The sequence below is a fragment of the Salmo salar genome, chromosome ssa20 (assembly GCF_905237065.1).
Source record: "Salmo salar chromosome ssa20, Ssal_v3.1, whole genome shotgun sequence".
NCBI lineage: Eukaryota > Metazoa > Chordata > Actinopteri > Salmoniformes > Salmonidae > Salmo > Salmo salar.
The window spans coordinates 28,631,386-28,651,416 of record NC_059461.1 but is presented as its reverse complement, the minus strand read 5'-3'; the positions used below and the strand labels follow the sequence as shown (position 1 = coordinate 28,651,416).

Here is a 20,031-nt window from a genome sequence, read left to right as displayed (position 1 = left end):
CATTCCTTCGACAATAAACGCGAATCCGACCATCACTCCTGGTGAGACAAAACCACAACTCATCAGTGAAGAGCACTTTTTGCCCATCGTGTCTGGTCCCGCAATGGTGGGTTTGTGCCCATAGGCGACGTTGTTGCCGGTGATGTCTGGTGAGGACCTGCCTTACAACAGGCCTACAAGCCCTCAGTCCAGCCTCTCTCAGCCTATTGTGGACAGTCTGAGCACTGATGGAGGGATTGTGCATTCCTGGTGTAACTTGGGCAGTTGATGTTGCCATCCTGTACCTGTCCCGCAGGTGTGATGTTCGGATATACCGATCCTGTGCAAGTGTTGTTACATGTGGTCTGCCACTGCGAGGATGATCAGCTGTCCGTCCTGTCTCCCTGTAGTGCTGTCTTAGGCATCTCACAGTACGGACATTGCAATTTATTGCCCTGGCCACAGCTGTAGTCCTCATGCCTCCTTGCAGCATGCCTATGGCACGTTCACGCAGATGAGCAGGGACCCTGGGCATCTTTCTATTGGTGTTTTTCAGAGTCAGTAGAAAGGCATCTTTAGTGTCCTAAGTTTTCATAACTGTGACCTTAATTGCCTGCCATCTGTAAGCTGTTAGTGTCTTAACAACCGTCCCACAGGTGTAAGTTCATTAATTGTTTATAGTTCATTGAACAAGCATGGGAAACTGTTTAAACCCTTTACAATGAAGATCTGTGAAATTATTTGGATTTTTACGAATTATCTTTGAAAGACAGGGTCCTGAAAAAGGTACATTTCTTTTTTTGTTGCTGTGTTTATAAACCCTGGATTGCTGATGCTAGGTATTGGTCATTGAGAGACTTTGAAGCCACCCGTCTATTGGCACTCCATTGTAGGAGCAATCCTCCATAGGAATGAATGGAATTCTACAGTATTTCAATTATATGTTTCAAGGACAAAATTACATTTATTTAAATATGTTTTTGTTGTAGTGGGGACAGTAACACTAGTACTCAATAAAAAAAAAAACTTTAAGGATTTTTTAAAATATATATATTTTTTTATGTTTAGCTCACATAATTTAAAAGTATGCATCAAGGTATTGTAATAGAGTAAATGTGTCAAATGAATGTAGACCTTAATAATTTATGCATTTCTATACCTTCCAAAATAGTTTTACAATCGAGGAGATGGCTGCGTGGTGCCTTCAATACAACGCCCCCTGTCTGTCATCCAGGGTTTATACACATAATTGGTTCACTCCCATGACGAGGCTGAGTACTAAACTAAGCCAATATAGTAATTATGGTTGTTATGGCAGTTGACATAATACTGTATGTAGCAAGGTGGTCATTCCATTTGTGAAAATGGAACTAGAATGTCCATCAAGCAGGCCAGGGCGATAAGACCTCAGACACTTAAGTAAGGTTAAGTAACCACAAGAGTCGTCAACATACTATAGATTAGATAGGCACAATACCTTAGGTAAAGCATTAAAATGAAGTCATTAGGCCACTGCACCTATGCAGTTTGCCTGGAAAAGCGACGTTGATTTCCATTGCATTTTACGTCAGGCAGAAATTAGCGTTTGAATCTGGAGTTCCTTTCACAACTTCTACAGGCCAGAATGTTGAATAACTTTGTCCGTGTGGTTGGTCGTTTGGCAGTAGGAATGTGAGACAATATCCACAGGAAAGTATAATTACATCAACTTTTCAAAACGCTGGTAGTGCGTTCAGATTTCTACCACCTGAAGCATGCACACAAGATAAAAAAAAATATATGTACGCATACTTGCCGAGCTCGTGCACATGTTTATATGGTTCTGTGCATGTTTCAGGTGATAGAAATCTGAATGCACTAACAGCGATTTGAAAAGTTGATGTAGAGCCAAAAGGACCAACCTTACGGGCAACTATGGCTTCCCTTAGAAGTTTCCTTCTTCCCAGCTGCTAGATTTGGAGTTACAGGGTAGCCTATTCAGTATGATGGTTGACTAGTGTCAAAGTCGTGTTTTATCTTCAGGTATAAGTATCCACGGGCCGCACAGACATACTTGGGGAACAGTAGACTATCCTGCGTGTAGGACTCAGTCATAACAAGCTGGCATTACGGATGCTCAGGGAATGTCATAATATAAGTTATTCATATATGAAAATGGTTCAACAAAAATAATAACGTGAAATCTTTTTGGCAGTAGATGGTGCTATAGGTTCAGTGTAGTGGATATTTGCCTTTTCGGCTCCAATTTGCTCCTGTTCCAGGTGTTGCTGCTGCCGATCCCTTCCGGTCTCCGTACAGGAATTTCAACTGCATGACGTCATCCTGCCAACAAAGTAGGCTATCCCAAAACTGAACAGCGATATTTTCCCTCCTAAGAAAATGTACACGGGATTTAAACTACAATTTCTATATGCGATTATTGTATTCGTAGAATAAATAACCGCGAATGTAACACACACTGGATCACTGTGAGAACTTTCTGGGAAAAAAAGAACAAATATCGACGACACAACAATTAGATGGAGGAGCTGGAAGGTGAGCAGTCTAAACTTCTCTCCCAGTTGATAGTTACGCTTACATGTGGATAACAATGTTGACTTTTGTATTTATACATACAATCTATTGTTTGGGGAAAGGGAAGCCCAAGCTAAATCGAGTAGGGGGGTGCACGATCTTCGAGACTTGATACATTTGCGAGCTGATATTGTTTGTCAAATGAGAGCTCGCTACAATGCATCTGATCATCATAACATGCATAGTTACTTTGTAACAACGTCAATGATTCTGCCATTAAGTTCGGGCAGATGTGTAAAATAATGTTACTTGAATTTAGCAGCTTGGATCCATTCATTTCAAAACTCACAATATTTATTGCATTGGAATGGAAGCCTTGTGAATGCAGGCTTTTTTGAGAACAAATGAAAGAGCTCAAGAAAGAGATCTAGCTGGAATCTTTAATTGCTACATATATTTTTGGACTTATACAGTGCCATTCAAGTTTGGACACACCTACTCATTCCAGGGTTGTTATTTATTTTTACTGTTTTCCACATTGGAGAATAATAGTGAATACTTCAAAACTATGAAATAACACACATGGAATCATTTGACAACCACTCTTGGCATTCTCTCAACCAGCTTCACCTGGAATGCTTTTCCAACAGTCCTGAAGGAGTTCCCACATAATCTGAGCACTTGTTGGCTGCATCTCCTTCACTCTGCCTTCCGACTCATCCCAAACCATCTTAATTTTGTTGAGGTCATGGGGTTGTGGAGGCCAGGTCATCTGATGCAGCACTCATCACTCTCCTTCTTGGTCAAATAGCCCGTACACAGCCTGGAGGTGTGTTGGGTCATTGTCCTGTTAAAAAACAAATGATAGTCCCACTAAGCCCAAACCAGATGTGATGGCATATCACTGCAGAATGCTGTGGTAGCCATGTTGGTTAAGTGTGCCTTGAATTAAAAAAAAATCACACACAGTGTCACCAGCAAAGCACCCCCACACCATAACACCACCTTCTCCATGTTTTACGGTGGGAAATACACATGCAGAGATCATCCGTTCACCCACACGGCATCTCACAAAGACACGGCGGTTGGAACCAAAAATCTCCAATTAGGACTCCAGACCAAAGGACAAATTTCAACCGGTCTAATGTCCATTGCTTGTGATTCTTGGCCCAAGCAAGTCTCTTCTTATTGGTGTCCTTTAGTAGTGGTTTCTTTGCAGCAATTTGACCATTATGGCCTGATTCACACAGTCTCCTCTGAACAGTTGATGTTGAGATGTGTCTGTTACATGCACTCTGAAGCATATATTTGGGCTTCAATTTCTGAGGCTGGTAACTCTAATGAACTTATCCTCTGCAGCAGGTAACTCTGGGTCTTCCTTTCCTGTGGCGGTCCTCATGAGAGCCAGTTTCATCATAGCGCTTTTTACATTTAAATAGATTTTTTATTTGACCTTTATTTAACTAATCAAGTTCGTTAAGAACAAATTCTTATTTACAATGACGGCCTACCGGGGAACAGTGGGTTAACTGCCTTGTTCAGGGGCAGAACGACAGATTTTTATCTTGTCAGCTCGGGAATTCAATCCAGCAACCTTTCGGTTCAATGCTCTAACCACTAGGCTACCGGCCGCCCCGATCCTGATGGTTTTTGCAACTGTACGTGAAGAAACGTTCAAAGTTCTTGAAATTTCCATATTGACTGACCTTCATGTCTTAAAGTAATGATGGACTGTCATTTCTCTTTGCTTATTTAAGCTGTGCTTGCAATAATATGGACTTGGTCTTTTACCAAATAAAGCTTTCTTCTGTTTTCCACCCCTACCTAGTCACAACACAACTGTTTGGCTCAAACGCATTAAGAAGGAAAGAAATTCCACAAATTTACTTAACAAGGCACACCTGTTAATTGAAAGGCATTCCAGGTGACTACCTCATGAAGCTGGTTGAGAAAATGTCAAGAGTATGCAAAGCTGTCATCAAGGCAATGGGTGGCTATTTGAAGAATCTCAAATAAAAAATATATTTTGATTTCTATAACACTTTTTTTTTTGGTTACTACATGATTCCATATGTGTTATTTCAAAGAGTTTATGTTTTCAGTAGTATTATGCAATGTAGAAAATAGTAAACATTTTTTAAACCTTGAATGAGTCGGTGTCCAAACTTTTGATTGGTGTGTGTCTAATATATCAGAAGAATGATGCGCAGGCTTGTCTAAACGTTTTTCTGTTTACTTGAGAATAATTTATAGCCTGAACATTATAATGTAAACAGCCTGTGTCAGCCTATGTTCTACAAAAACATTATCCTATAATCATTGACTGACTGTATTTGCAATTACTCAAAATTGGTTGTTATTATATGTCAGGGAATTTCCATATATTCTTATTTTCTTAAATAAAATTCTATGTAAACAGATTACAAGTCACACCTTTGTTCAGTCCATAATATATATGCAGTAATGCATTGTTACTGTGATTTACTTTTATGAATGGATAGAGTATGCTTTTCCTGTAGTGACATAATTGAACCCTACAGGAACAGATGGACGCCACTGTGCGGGTTGCGGGGGAACAATTCAAGACACATTCAATGTGAAGGTTCTTCAAGGAACTTGGCACAACGCCTGTTTTCAGTAAGTCATACTTTTAAATGTAGATTTCAGTTACATTCACTGTTTAATTTTTTTTAAATCATTTTTTTGTAGGACTTACTGTCTGTGCAGTAGACACGTGAGCTTGGTTTCCTTATGACATGGAATAAGCCGCAATGAAATTAATAGAGACAATATATTTTGTTGGTTAAAATGCAGTTTGACTATTTCAGGTATTATTTGTGGTCAAAAGCTGTATGCACATGCTTACAAATTGACGTGTGGGTAGTCCTGGAGAGTTCTACCTGTGGAATGTTTTAGCATCATTGTGGGCAGGAATGTTTCCGTTTTAGTGTTCGGACCATTCTACAGTGAGGCAGAACTCTTGTACAGTGCATTCCTGTACACATCCCAGTGGCAGAAACCACCATTCTACTCTTTTTAACCATTGTTGTTAGTACAACAAGTTAACAACTTACAGGCGGTAGATGATTGTCGTCCTTTTGCTTTTTTAAAGGGGAAAATGGTAAACGTGTATGAGGAAACACTCACACATGAATTTGGGTGGGTCACCGGGACACAATGTGAGGAAGATCCCACCACATCTCTATCTCTGGCCTTGAGGACTTTGGCCCTGGCAGATTCTCTTGTCCTGTGGCTTAATCATTGTCTGGATGGAGACTGACGTTAACTATCTGGCATTCCCAGGTTACTGGCCCCCATTGAGAAACCTCTGGACTTGAGCTGAACACTGAGGGCAGTACAATAGGACATACAGTGCATTCGGAAAGGATTCAGACCCCTTAACTTTTTCCACATTTTGTTACGTTACAGCCTTATTGTAAAATGTATTTTAAAAAAAAATTCCCCTCATCATTCTACACACAATTTGACAAAGCAAAAACAGGGTTTTAGAGGTTTTTGCAAATGTATTCAAATTAAAAACAGAAATTCCTTATTTACATAAGTATTCAGACCTTTTGCTATGAGACTCGAAATTGAGTTCAGGTGCATCATGTTTTCATCATGTTGATCAAACTTGAGATGTTTCTACAACTTGGAGTCCACCTGTGGTAAATTCAATTGATTGGACATGATTTGGAAAGGCACACACCTGTCTATATAAGGTCCCACAGTTGACAGTGCATGTCAGACCAAAAACCAAGCCATGGGTCGAAGGAATTGTCCGTAGAGATCTGAGATGGGATTGTGTCAAGGCACAGATCTGGGGAAGGGTACCAAAACATTTCTGCAGCATTGAAGGTCCCCCAAAACACAGTGGCCTCCATCATTCTAATTGGAAGAAGTTTGGAACCACCAAGACTATTCCTACAGCTGGCTGATCGGCCAAACTGAGCAATCGTGGAGAAGGGCCTTGGTCAGGGTGGTGACCAAGAACCTGATGGTAACTCTGACAGAGCTCCAGAGTTCCTGTGTGGCGATGGGAGATCCTTCCAGAAGGACAACCATCTCTGCAGCACTCCACCAATCAGGCCTTTATGGTAGAGTGGCTTGACGGAAGCCACTCCTGAGTAAAAGGCACATGACCGCCAGCTTGGAGTTTTCCAAAAGGCACCTAAATGACTCTGACCATGAGAAACAAGAATCTCTGGTCTGATGAAACCAAGATTTAACTTGTTGGTCTGAATGCCAAGCGTCACGTCTGTAGGAAACCTGGCACCATCGCTACGGTGAAGCGAGGTGGTGGCAGCATCATGCTGTGCGGATGTTTTTCAGCGGCAGAAATTGGGCGACTAGTCAGGATCGAGGGAAAGATGAACGGCGCAAAGTACAGAGATCCTTGATGAAAATCTGTTCCAGAGCGCTCAGGACCTCAGACTTGGGTAAAGGTTCACCTTCCAACAGGACAACGACCCTAAGTACACAGCCAAGACAACACAGGAGTGGTTTCGGGACAAGTCTCTGAATGTCCTTGAGTTGGACAGCCAAAGCGCAGACTTGAACCCGATTGAACATCTCTGAAGAGATCTGAAAATAGCTGTGCAGCGACACTGCCCATCCAACATGACAGAGCTTGAGAGGATCTGCAGAGAAGAATGGGAGAAACTCCCCAAATTAAGGTGTGCCATGCTTGTAGCGTCATACTCAAGGCTGTAATTGTTGCAAAGATGCTTCAACAAAGTACTGAGTAAAGGATCTGAATACTTGCAGTACCAGGTAAAAGTTTGCACACACGTACTCATTCAAGGCTTTTTCCTATTTTTCCTATTTTCTACATTGTAGAATAATGTTGAAGAAATCAAAACTATGAAATAACACATGTGGAATCCTGTAGTAACCAAAAAAGTGTTAAACAAATGAAAATATATTTTAGATTCTTCAAAGTAGCCAGCTTTTGCCTTGATGACAGTTTTGCACACTCTTGGATTCTCTCAACCAGCTTCACTTGGAATGCTTTTCCAAAAGTCTTGAAGGAGTTCCACATATGCTGAGTACTTGTTGGCTTCTTTTCCTTCATTCTGCAGTCCAGCTCATCCCAAACCATCTCAATTGGGTTGAGGTCGGGTGATTGTGGAGGCCAGATCATCTGATGGTGCACGGCATCACTCTCCTTCTTGGTCAAATAGCCCTTACACAGTCTGGAGGTGTGTTTTGGGTCGTTGTCCTGTTGAAAAACAAATTATAGTCCCACTAAGTGCAAACCAGATGTGATGGCTTATCGCTACAGAATGCTGTGGTAGCCATGCTGGTTAAGTGTGCCTTGAATTCTAAATAAATCACTGACAGTGTCACCAATAGCACCATCACACCTCCTCCTCCATGCTTCATGATGGGAACCACGCATGCGGAGATCATCCGTTCACGTACTCACAAAGACAATGGTTGGAACCAAAAATCTCAAATTGGGACTCATCAGACCAAAAGGACACATTTCCACCGGTCTAATGTCCATTGCTTGTGTTTCTTGGCCCAAGCAAGTCTCTTATTATTGTCGTCCTTTTTAGTAGTGGTTTCTTCACAGCAATTTGACCATGAAGGCCTGATTCATGCAGTAGATGTCCAGTTGAAGTCGCAAGTTTACATACACCTGTCTTAGGTCAGTTAGGATCACCACTTTATTTTAAGAATGTGAAATGTCAGAATAATAGTAGAGAGAATTATTTATTTCAGCTTTTATTTCTTTCATCACATTCTCAGTGGGTCAGAAGTTTACATACACTCAATTAGTGTTTGGTAGTATTGCATTTAAATTGTTTAACTTGGGTCAAACGTTTCGGGTAGCCTTCCACAAGCTTCCCATAATAAGTTGGGTGAATTTTGGCCAATTCCTCCTGACAGAGCTGGTGTAACTGAGTCAGGTTTGTAGGCCTCCTTGCTCGCACATGCTTTTTCAGTTCTGCCCACAAATGTTTTTATAGGGTTGAGGTCAGGGCTTTGTGATGGCCACTCCAATACCTTGACTTTGTTGTCCTTAAGCCATTTTGCCACAACTTTGGAAGTATGCTTGGGGTCATTGTCCATTTGGAAGACCCATTTGCAACAAAGCTTTAACTTCCTGACTGATGTCTTGAGATGTTGCTTCAATATAATCACATACATTTCAATTCCTCATGATGCCATCTATTTTGTGAAGTGCACGAGTCCCTCCTGCAGCAAGCACCCCCACCACATAATGCTGCCACCCCCGTGCTTCACGGTTGGGATGGTGTTCTTCGGCTTGCAAGCCTCCCCCTTTTTCCTCCAAACATAATGATGGTCATTATGGCCAAACAGTTCGATTTTTGTTTCATCAGACCACAGGACATTTTCCAAAAAGTACGATATTTGTCCCCATGTGCAGTTATAAACCATAGTCTAGCTTTTTTATGGTGGTTTTGGAGCAGTGGCTTCTTTCTTGCTAAGCGGCTTTTCAGGTTATGTCGATATAGGACTTGTTTTACTGTGGATATAGATACTTTTGTACCTGTTTCCTCCAGCATCTTCACAAGGTCCTTTGCTGTTGTTCTGGGATTGATTTGCACTTTTGGCACCAAAGTACGTTCATCTCTAGGAGACAGAATGTGTCTCCTTCCTGAGCGGTATGATGACTGCGTGGTCCCATGGTGTTTATACTTGCGTACTATTGTTTGTACAGATGAACGCGGTACCTTCAGGCATTTGGAAATTGCACCCACGGATGAACCAGACTTGATGAGTTCTACAATTTTTCTTCTGAGGTCTTGGCTGATATCTTTTGATTTTCCGATGATGTCAAGCAATGAGGTACTGAGTTTGATGGTAGGCCTTGAAATACATCCACAGGTACACCTCCGATTGAGTCAGGCTAATTGACATAATTTATCAGAAGCTTCTAAAGCCATGACATAATTTTCTGGATTTTTCCAAGCTGTTAAACGGCACAGTCAAATTAATGTATGTACACTTCTTACCCACTGGAATTGTGATTAAGTTAAATAATCTGTCTGTAAACAATTGTTGGAAAAATGACTTGTCATGCACAAAGTAGATGTCCTAACCGACTTGCCAGAACTATAGTTTGTTAACAAGAAATTTGTGGATTGGTTGAAAAATGAGTTTTAATGACTCCAACCTAAGTGTATGTAAACTTCCGACTTCAACTGTACCTCTGGGTCTTCTTTTCCTGTTACAGTCCTCATGAGAGCCATTTTCGTAATCACGCTTGATGGTTTTGGTGACTGCACTTGAAGAAACTTTAAAAGTTCTTGAAATTTTCCAGATTGACTGACCTTCATGTCTTAAAGTAATGATGCACTGTCGTTTCTCTTTGCTTATTTGAGCTGTTCTTGGCATAATATGGACTTGATCTTTTACCAGATAGTCCAATCTTCTGCATACCACCCCTACCTAGTCACAACACAACTGAAAAGCCTATTCCCCCTCAGGAAACTAAAAAGATTTGGCATGGGTCCTGAGATCCTCAAAAGGTTCTACAGCTGCAACATCGAGAGCATCCTGGCTGGTTGCATCACTGCCTGGTACGGCAATTGCTCGGCCTCTGACCGCAAGGCACTACAGAGGGTAGTGCGTACGGCCCAGTACATCACTGGGGCTAAGCTGCCTGCCATCCAGGACATCTACACCAGGCGGTGTCAGAGGAAGGCCCTAAAAATTGTCAATGACCCCAGCCACCCCAGTCATAGACTGTTCTCTCTACTACCGCATGGCAAGCGGTACCGGAGTGCCAAGTCTAGGACAAAAAGGCTTCTCAACAGTTTTTTTTTACCCCCAAGCCATAAGACTCCTGAACAGGTAATCAAATGGCTACCCGGACTATTTGCATTGTGTGCCCCCCCCCCCAACCCCTCTTTTTACGCTGCTGCTACTCTCTGTTTATCATATATGCATAGTCACTTTAACTATACATTCATGTACATACTACCTCAATTGGGCCGACCAGCCAGTGCTCCCGCACATTGGCTAACCAGGCTATCTGCATTGTGTCCCGCCACCCACCAACCCCTCTTTTACGCTACTGCTACTCTCTGTTCATCATATATGCATAGTCACTTTAACCATATCTACATGTTCATACTACCTCATTCAGCCTGACTAACCGGTGCCTGTATATAGCCTCGCTACTTTTTATAGCCTTGTTACTGTATATAGCCTGTCTTTTTACTGTTGTTTTATTTCTTTACTTACCTATTGTTCACCTAATACCTTTTTTGCACTATTGGTTAGCCTGTAAGTAAGTATTTCACTGTAAGGTCTACACCTGTTGTATTCGGCGCACGTGACAAATAAACTTTTATTTGATTGGCTCAAATGCATTAAGAAGGAAATAAATCACAGAAATTAAATTTTAATAAGGCTGACCTGTTAATTTAAAGGCATTCCAGGTGACTACCTCATGAAGCTGGTTGAGAGAATACCAAGAGTGTGCAAAGTTGTCATCAAGGCAAAGGGTGGCTACTTTGAAGAATCTCAAATATAAAATATTTGTATTTGTATAGCACTTTTTTGGTTACTACATGATTCCATATGTGTTATTTAAAAGTGTTGTCATCACTATTATTCTACAATGTAGAAAATAGTAAAAATAAACAAAAACCCTTGACTGGTACTGTATGTAAATGGGGCGGCAGGTAGCCAAGTGGTTAGAGCGTTGGGCCAGAAACCAAAAGGTTGCTAGATTGAAACCCCAAGCTGACAAGCTAAAAATCTGTCGTTCTGCCCCTGAACAAGGCAGTTAACCCACTGTTCCTAGGCAGTCATTGTAACTAAAAATGTGTTCTTAACTGACTTGCCTAGTTAAAAAAAGTGATATTTCAGTTTATTTTTTTATACATTTGAAAATATTTCTAAACTGTTTTTGCTTTGTCATTGTGGGGTATTGTGTGTAGATTGATGGGGAGGGGGGACAACTATTTAATCCATTTTAGAATAAGGCTGTAATGTAACAATGTGGAAAAAGTCAAGGAGTCTGAATACTTTGTCGGCACTGTATGTGGTCAATTCCACGTTAACATAGTGACACTGAGGCTCAGATTTTTCTAAAATGTATGTCACACAAAAACCAATGATTGCAAAGGTCAACAAAACAAACAACTCTATGCACAAGGACTACTTTTAACAATTTACACTGAACATTTTACAAAAACACATTTACTTGAAAAACAGTGCAGATGCAAAGTTTGTAAACAGAATACCTGTTTGTGCCGTCATTCTGTTTCCAAACTTTGCATCTGCACTGTGGAATTGTCCATGTACAGACGCTCAAACAAACATTTAGCTCCTCTAAAGCTCTGTTTGTGAAATGCAATCACTCAGGTTTTACTTTACCTGAAGATAATTTATGGATTTGACGATGGGACTTCAGATAGACAATCCAAGAATGGACAGGTCATGGTCTAGAAGATGACAATGCGCTCCACAGGGCTTTTGTGAGAGGGGAAGCTGGGATTGAGGGATTGACTCTTTTGTAGCACTACTGCACCTAGTGTCAGTTCAAAAGCCAAGTCCTTGATGCAGTTGTGCAACTTTCTCTCTCTAGCTCCTTCTTTCTCTCTCTTTCTAGCTCCTTCTTTCTCTCTTGCCCCCCCCCCAAATCATCTCACACATTTTCTGTGAAATGAACTCTTCAGATGGAGCATCTGCTTTGGAAACACCACCAATCCAGACGACCATACTGACGCTAAACCAAGTGGGCTGGAGTTCAACAGTCAGAAACCCTGGCCCAAAATCTTCCTTTTCCTCAAATGTTAGCCTCTTTTCTGGTAACTTCATTAATTTTGTCATTGTAATACAGAATTATTCTCACTCCAAGTGGGACATTGTCAAACTCTAAAGCAACGACAGTAGTTTCCTTTTCCATGTTACCCCCCGCTCTGTTCTATTGTGCACACAGAGCTTTGCACCTCCTCCAAGTTGTACAGCATTGTTAAAGGCTGACGTTATCCCTGTTCCAGTAAAGCTGACGTTGTCAGGCGAACGTATAGGTAAAGACTGGACAGTGTGTTGTGTGCCCGCATTCCAAGACAGCGATTCAGAGTCGTGGGCCCGCAGCGCCAGACACTGCACAAAGTCCTTTGTTTTTGCCATGGAAAACTGGATCCTGGCTTGTCCCGAAGGATTGTGCTTTATGAGTCAATGTTATTCTTCTAAAAGAGGTGAAGCCTTCTGGCTCAAGTCATACTGACAATCCTTTCCCCTCATGAATTGTCTGTGGGGTCCAATAATGTAACCTTGATGTGTTTGATTGGAACTGTAACTATCTGTTCACATTGGTTGCCTTCTGGGTAGTCCTAAAGGGAGTCCTACGGCATCTTGAACTAGTGTTTGTGTTGTTTCCATTCCTACAACACTGCTTCCCTATAGGCTTAATGCTTAGTGTCAGTTTCCAGCATTTTAGAATACATTACAGTATGAATTCTTTATGGAACCTCCTTGCAATAGAATTAGAGGAGTGGTTTTCTCTCCCTCCCAGAAACTAGTAGTGTAACATGGGAGCACAACAGAGTCACCCTGAGATAAGGGTCCGTGCTATCCGGAATCCTTGGGACTTCCTACCTACCCCATTGAAGTTGAAATGTAAAATGGTAGGGGTTGGGGAGGGCGGGCTGACAATACATTTTCTCCGCTCATACAGGAGTAATCATTTATCAAGGGGTGCTGCAGCACACTCGGCACCCCTACTTCCCGCGGTTATGCATATCGAAACAAACTTGGAGTCACTGGATGATATGGTATATGGTCCTTCCGCTATGACTCGGGAAACCAATCACTTTATTAGGCTACAGATGAAATAAGTACTGATGAAGTTAAGTGTTCATAAAGTGCATGGTGATGAGCTTGATGATCCTTTCCAATAAATATCAAGAGTCTTATTCTGATGTTATGATGATCGATGCTTGACTGCTATTTGACAAATACAAATATTCTCACTCTTATCCAAAATCATCTCATGTAGACTAGCCTAACCACACAACCTACCTGCACTATCTGCAAGCTGTTGGCTAGAGCACATGTGCCAAGAGCAGAGTAGGCACATTTTTAGCTATTTAAGGCAACCGTTTTCATTATAAAAATGTTGGTAGAGTTGAAAATAAAATGGAAACACACTGAACATTAGATTTTTATTGGGTACATACAAATGTAAGCCAAAAAGTACATTTTGTGTACACTATGTCATCATGCACTGATTTTTTTAATATATTTTTTTTTATCTGCAATAAGTTTGTTTAGTGGAAACACCACTGGAGGGAAAATGTGCATATTTTTTTCATGCAGATTTGAGAATATTTGCATGACAATCTGTCGCCAATTGGATGGAAACCTAGCTTAAGACCAGCTTTAGTTGCACGACCTGCCTGGGAGATTCTAGTACACTAAAACAAAAGGCATTTGTAAAGGCCTTCCACTAGTTATGTGGAATTGAGGAAATCAAATGAGTAATGTTTGTCTAAGCAGGGTAAGTCCCTGACATTGTTGGGAGGACCAGTCCTTCCTCTTACCTGAGACATGTCTCTTTGTTTATCTTTTTCTTTTCTTTCTCAAGAATGCTTGGTTGAGAAGTGACACCAGCGTTGTTTACTCTACTGATTGTGGTTTTTGCTTTTTTAGATCAGATAATCTTTGTTTTGGTCTTTAGGCTATTTATTCAGGGACATGACTGTGTACTCTACAGTTATCCTTTATCCCCCACATTAGGACGGACCAATCCAATGTTTCTCCTCAGGTATTGGGTTGTTTTGGTATGACAGGGAGGGAGGACACACTATGACTCAACAGAGACCATCCAAACGTTACGTTCAGTTTTACAGTGAAAGTTGGTTTCCCTGAAACGCACACCTGGAGACAAGATATTCTTCACACCTGTCGTACACGCACACGTGTGTGTGTGTGTATTTCAGAATTGCCTCCTGTTTCTGTCCGTTTCCATGACTGTGTTATAAAAACACTCTGGCTCTTTACACACACAATGACGATATACAGGTTGCTCACAAATACTCACATACAGTGCGTGCATGAGTGTACATGCAACATTCAGGTTTACTATCACATAGAGTAGGGCACTACTACTGACCACAGTTTGGCTAACACACTAAACAGTCTCAGTAGTATAGAGGAGAGTACAGATGAGGGGAAAAAGACAAAAACAATGTTTTAATACAGTTCCTTTTTGGTCACTTTTTTTAGTTTCATTCTGTAACCTCGATGTATGATCTGGTCAACATTCCATCAGACAAAAGGTTCTAATTTGGGCGTTAGGCCAGTCCGAGGGCAGCGTTCCCTATTACATACAGCACTCCCCTCACTAATGTGATCTTTATCTGGACAGCCTTTCTGCACCCCTCTGCTTTTCTACACCATCCCTCTGTGCACCAACCTAGTCTCAGAGCATTTCGTATTATTCTGTATGTAAATCCGTCACACTCCATTTAGTATGATAATGTTATGTTTTGTATGGTATGTATTCATTTGTGGATGTCCATCACCCATTTCGAATTACAATTTGTATTATATGCTCTGAATTTGCCCAGCGTATGATATGTTACGAATTCTAGCTAGCTGGCTAACATTAGCTAGGCTAGGGTTAAGTTTTTGAGTTTGTTTAAAGGTGAAGGCAGTGTTTCCCAAACTTGGTCCTGGGGACCCCAAGGGGTGCATGTTTTGGTTTTGCCCTAGTACTACACAGCTGATTCAAAGAATCATCAAGCTTTGATATAAGAGTTGAGGTTAGGGGAAGGGTTAGATAACATTCTAAGTAGTTGCAAATTAGCTAAAAAGTAGTAAGTAGTTGAAAAGTTGCAAAAGTTTTCTGTGATGATGAGATTCGAATGCACAACCTTTGTTGCTAGAATTTCGCATTATACGCCCACCCATCCACCCCAACCAACCATCCCACCTTTAAGTAACCATCTGTCTTATGTAACCATACCAAACTTAACATATCATACTAATTAGAGTGTCATGGATTTACATTTGCTATGTTACGTCTAGTCTATGAGACCAGGCTGTGTGCACTGGAAGGCCTGGAAATAACTTTTTCACTCTTTTCCTGCTTACCTATTCTTGCTTTAGTCTCTGTGTGTGTGTGTGTGTGTGTGTGTGTGTGTGTGTAGGCTGCATGTTTTTGGAGCATTGGTTTCCTCACACAGTGTACCAGAAGCCATAAACCACCTCCATAAGGTTTAGTCCAAGTAACCAGTAATAAGTGTTGTGTTAGAATGAACCATTGTAAAAGGGAATTGACCTGCCTAATCCCCAGGAGTGGATTTTCTCTCCAAATGCTGATGAGCCAGAGTCAACTCTACTGCAGGATAAGAGAACTGTGAGCCATAGTGTTGCAGCAGTCGAAGGCACTGCATCGCGGTGCTTGAGGCGTCACTACAGACCCTGGTTTGATCCTGGGTAGGCCATCATTGTAAATAAGAATTTGTTCTTAACTGACTTGCCTAGTTAAATAACTAAAATAAGCCCTGCCCACAGACCCAGGCTAGCACTGGAATGTTCTGGTGCTTTATAAAGGGAAAAACTACACCAATACCCCAGACAGGCAGGTGCTTGGCATTTTTGTTAAGACTGTTACCTCAATGTTTGTCTTCTGCCAGTTTACCGAGTGTCCTCCAGTCAAGGGGCCTCATTTATAACCGTTGTTATAAATTTCTGCTTGTGCCATTTCTGAAAAGTCCACACACCCCATATTGAGATTTATAAACTTGGCACACGCCATACATAGGCATGTTTCCAGTTATAAATCAGACGTGAACGAGCATTAAAACTCCGCCTGGGAAAACGCCTCCATTCACTTTTTATGGTGACGATAATGCTCTTTGTTTGCTGTATAATTTGGAACTATTGGCGTTAGGCCACAGCATGCAAAATACTAATTGTTGTCCAGTATTTAGTTTACCAATAGATTATTGGGTACATACAGTATGTCTTGCCTTGGTATAGGCTCTTTGATTTAATAGGCAATGATGTTGTGCTCCTATCGCACAGCTATATTGTATTATGACACTATGGGTAGGCTATATTGTAGGCTACCCATACTGTCAAAATATTTACATAAGCTACTAGTCTATTTACTGCGTTGGCAGAATGTTGTAATCTTTAGCATGAATTTATTCTGTATTTGGAAAAGGACTGTGTCAATTTGTGAATGAGAAAACAATGGTAAATTGTCGTTGACCTGTCAGCAGAACGTTTGAATTCGCCCGCCAATTCTGAAACATTGTAGGACAGGCTGCAAAAAAGAAATGCAATTACACTACTTACAGTGTTAGTAATATTTCTTGTATGTTTTTGTTCTGCTTGACTTTTTAAAATACATTTTATATAGTGCTACTGATATTCATTACTGCGTTGTTGGTGAAGAGCAAGAAAGGCATTTCACTGTAGGCTACTTTTGCACATGACAATAAAAACTTACCTTGGTACATAGGCCTACTTCAATGTAAAAGATTAGCTGTTAAATTCGACTGTATACCAGTATTATAAACCCCGCTGCTTATGATATTGCAAAGTTTGAAATACATACTGTATAGCCTGTCTATTTACTGGGCTACAAGGTCCAATTAAATGAGAGATGCGCATGGTCATTTCAAATTTGTTGTATGGCTACTTTGGGAATATCAAACCATCACGGCCAGAAAATGTGAGGAATATATTCTGCAATGGCTATGAAAATAAATAGGAAAATGATTCCTGTGTCGAATTATTTTAGATTCTGAATATAATACACGTAGATTTTTGCTGTTCTCACTAATGGCAAATGGTTACATTCTTATTCAGATGTTTTTCTGTTAGTTTTTTTCTGTATAAGCTTTTCATCATATCCCCCATTTGCACGAAATACTTGCCAGCTTGCAATACAATATTTCAACCACTAGCAGATGTGCGTCCGCTTGGTCTGAAGTTTGCAGGGAGGTATGCACATTCTCATGTCAAGTAAAACATTTTAAATGGCAACTTTTGCGTGAAAACTGGTGCACACACATATTGGGGTATATTTTGTGTGTATGCACGGTTTATAAATGATCCTCCAGATGAATGAGTCAGTAGGCAAAACTGGCAACTCCTTCACAGGGAGTCTGTGTAAGTGGGCTGCCAGTTTAGAGACCTAGACTAATCTCTTTGAGAGAGGTTTAGAATTGATTGTGCGCCTGACACAGCTTAACCTGGTGCTGGCATTTTGCATAACCTGTGAAACTACCTGAAGGTATCCTCATAGCCTGCAGGTGCTCCCTGATCTCTCGGCAACTTCAGCATTCCTAACTCTATGAACATTCCGTCTCTATTGTTGAAGCCATACATTTCTGCCTGATTTGCCAAGTTTCTCTCCAGTCAAGGAAATGGATCAATCAGCTCTGGAGTAGTGATGTGGTGGCAGAATTGTTTTGCGAAAAATTAAGGTTTTTGTACAACAACATAATAAAATCAAGCATTACTCAACTAGAAATTCAGACAAATCAGTGCATTCACCACATTTTTTGTTGATCCCCCTCCACCAGGCTGTGTATAGGGTTGTCAGGGTTTCTGTCTGAGAGGTGCTTCATCCTCCTCAGGAACAACTGGAACACATTAAGATGCTGGAATGTGGCTGTGGATGGGGAGAGCTGAGGGCAGCCTTTGGTGTTAGTTGCTTGTATTTAGGTAAGGTTAATGAGCGTTCCCCAAGGTCTGCTGCTTATCGCTTTATTCTTCTGGGAAACCACAGCCCTCATGTAGACATTGTGTGTGTGTGTGTAGTCACTCTCTTCAGTGTTACCTACCTTGTGATGGATCACACCAACGAGACGTGACATGTCTCAGGAACAAGGTAACCTACTTCCTTTACATCGTACCCTGGCGATCAGAGACACCTAGATACCGTCATCCTAAAGAAAGGCCTGAAGCAACCGCTGCACTCCAGTGCAACCTGGGAGTGGAAGGTATCATGTTCACCAGTGTAATTTCCACATGATGAATGGCTTTTTCTGCGCTGTGTCTACAGTGCCAGTGCCTCTCGTTAAGGGATACTTTCACCTTCACTTTCTTTGTAAAGAGGATTGGTTGAGGGAAAGTGTACAGACAGGTGAACTGTTTGCGTGTTGGTTAAACTATTTCCAATATTAACTGACTTAGATCGCACACTAAGTCCCCAGTGTATTTGTCTTTTTCAGATGCTGTTTTCTTTGAGAATCTTTTTCTAGTTATTCTGCTCCAGCTTTGTCTATTGTTTATTGGTTCTATCTGCATGTCATCTCTCAGACTCTCCATTGTTTGAGTGGTGGGAATCTCAGAAATCTAACACAAGTCTTTGAGATTGTCAACAGGTCTTTGAAATGATACACTCATGCTTTGCAGTGACTCCTCTAAATCACCTTGAAACAGCTTGCTCTACACTTGATATGGTCTCTGCTGGAAGGATCCGTATGTCCACACTTCTCTCTTCATTTCTTGCAGAGGTAAAGTGTTTTTCTCATCCACAGGTGCTCGGAGTGCTGTGACCACCTGACCAACTGGTACTATGAAAAGGATGGCAAGCTGTACTGCCGTAAACACTACTGGGAGAAGTTTGGAGAGCTGTGTCACGGCTGTTCTCTGCTCATGACTGGACCTGCCATGGTGAGTCACCCCACTCCATCCTCCTCACCTCACTGTCAGTAGACACTGAGACTATGGTTTGTCATTTCCACATACCAGTATATCCCAGTCTGATTGTGATCCTGGAGCTTCTGCACACCTGGTCCTTGCTATCACTGTGTGAAAGCAAGAAGAACCCTGGTTGCCATTTAGGTTGGCCCAGGATCCAGAGTATCAGGTATTATAATGCAATAGGCTTCAGGCTTGGTTCACTTTTAGATCTCATTGAACATAAAGACGACAGTGTTGGTATAGAGAACAGTCAGACAAAGCTGTACATTAGATAATATATTAATAATTCACTGTCAGGATTACTATTGTATTTAGAGGTTAGATGTGTAGGGCCACACTCGGATAACACCAACTCACAGTGAATCACTGTTCTTTGATATGTGCTCAGTGGGTTGTGCAGCAATAGGATCTGTTTTTCTCCATGTGTACAAATGAGGGAACTGTCAGCTTTACCCAATTTTCCCCCTCCTCAACTTTCAGCAGAATCCCTAGAGGGAAGGTTGAAGCCCTATGTTGTAACAAACATCTCCTTGGTGATTGAGGTCAATACTTATGTACAGGAGAGGTCATGGGGGCTGGGCACTGGCACAGCAGTAATCATCCACACAGAGCAACCATGCTCTGCATTCTGGTTGCTTTAAAAGATGGCAGACTGGACCTGAACCTTCTCTCTGTGTTAGTTAGGTTCCCCAGCACAATGTGTGTGTCTGTGTTAGGTTCCTCCATTGTGGATGCTTCTCTCTCTGTTAGTTAGGTTTCCCCATCATGGCCCCGCTCTGTTCTCCTCTGTACAGTCTCCACAGTTCACTTCCCCCAGCACATAGTGAACTTTGGGGGGAAAATGGAGAACATGGAGTGGTTTTGGAACCAGTCCATCAC

At 41.4% G+C, this 20,031-nt stretch overlaps 1 protein-coding gene across 1 annotated transcript in view; it reads left to right on the top strand.

Annotated features, from left to right (window-relative positions):
* The first annotated feature begins 1,314 nt into the window (after positions 1-1,314).
* Positions 1,315-20,031, top strand: part of LOC106580321 (LIM domain kinase 2) — a 36,741-nt gene continuing 18,024 nt past the window's right edge. Inside the window, exons 1-5 of the mRNA XM_014161204.2 lie at positions 1,315-1,398; positions 2,241-2,312; positions 2,411-2,514; positions 5,034-5,130; positions 18,987-19,122. Of these exons, the coding sequence (XP_014016679.1) occupies positions 2,499-2,514; positions 5,034-5,130; positions 18,987-19,122 (249 nt within the window). The 5' untranslated portion in view covers positions 1,315-1,398; positions 2,241-2,312; positions 2,411-2,498. The remainder of the gene's footprint in view (positions 1,399-2,240; positions 2,313-2,410; positions 2,515-5,033; positions 5,131-18,986; positions 19,123-20,031) is intronic.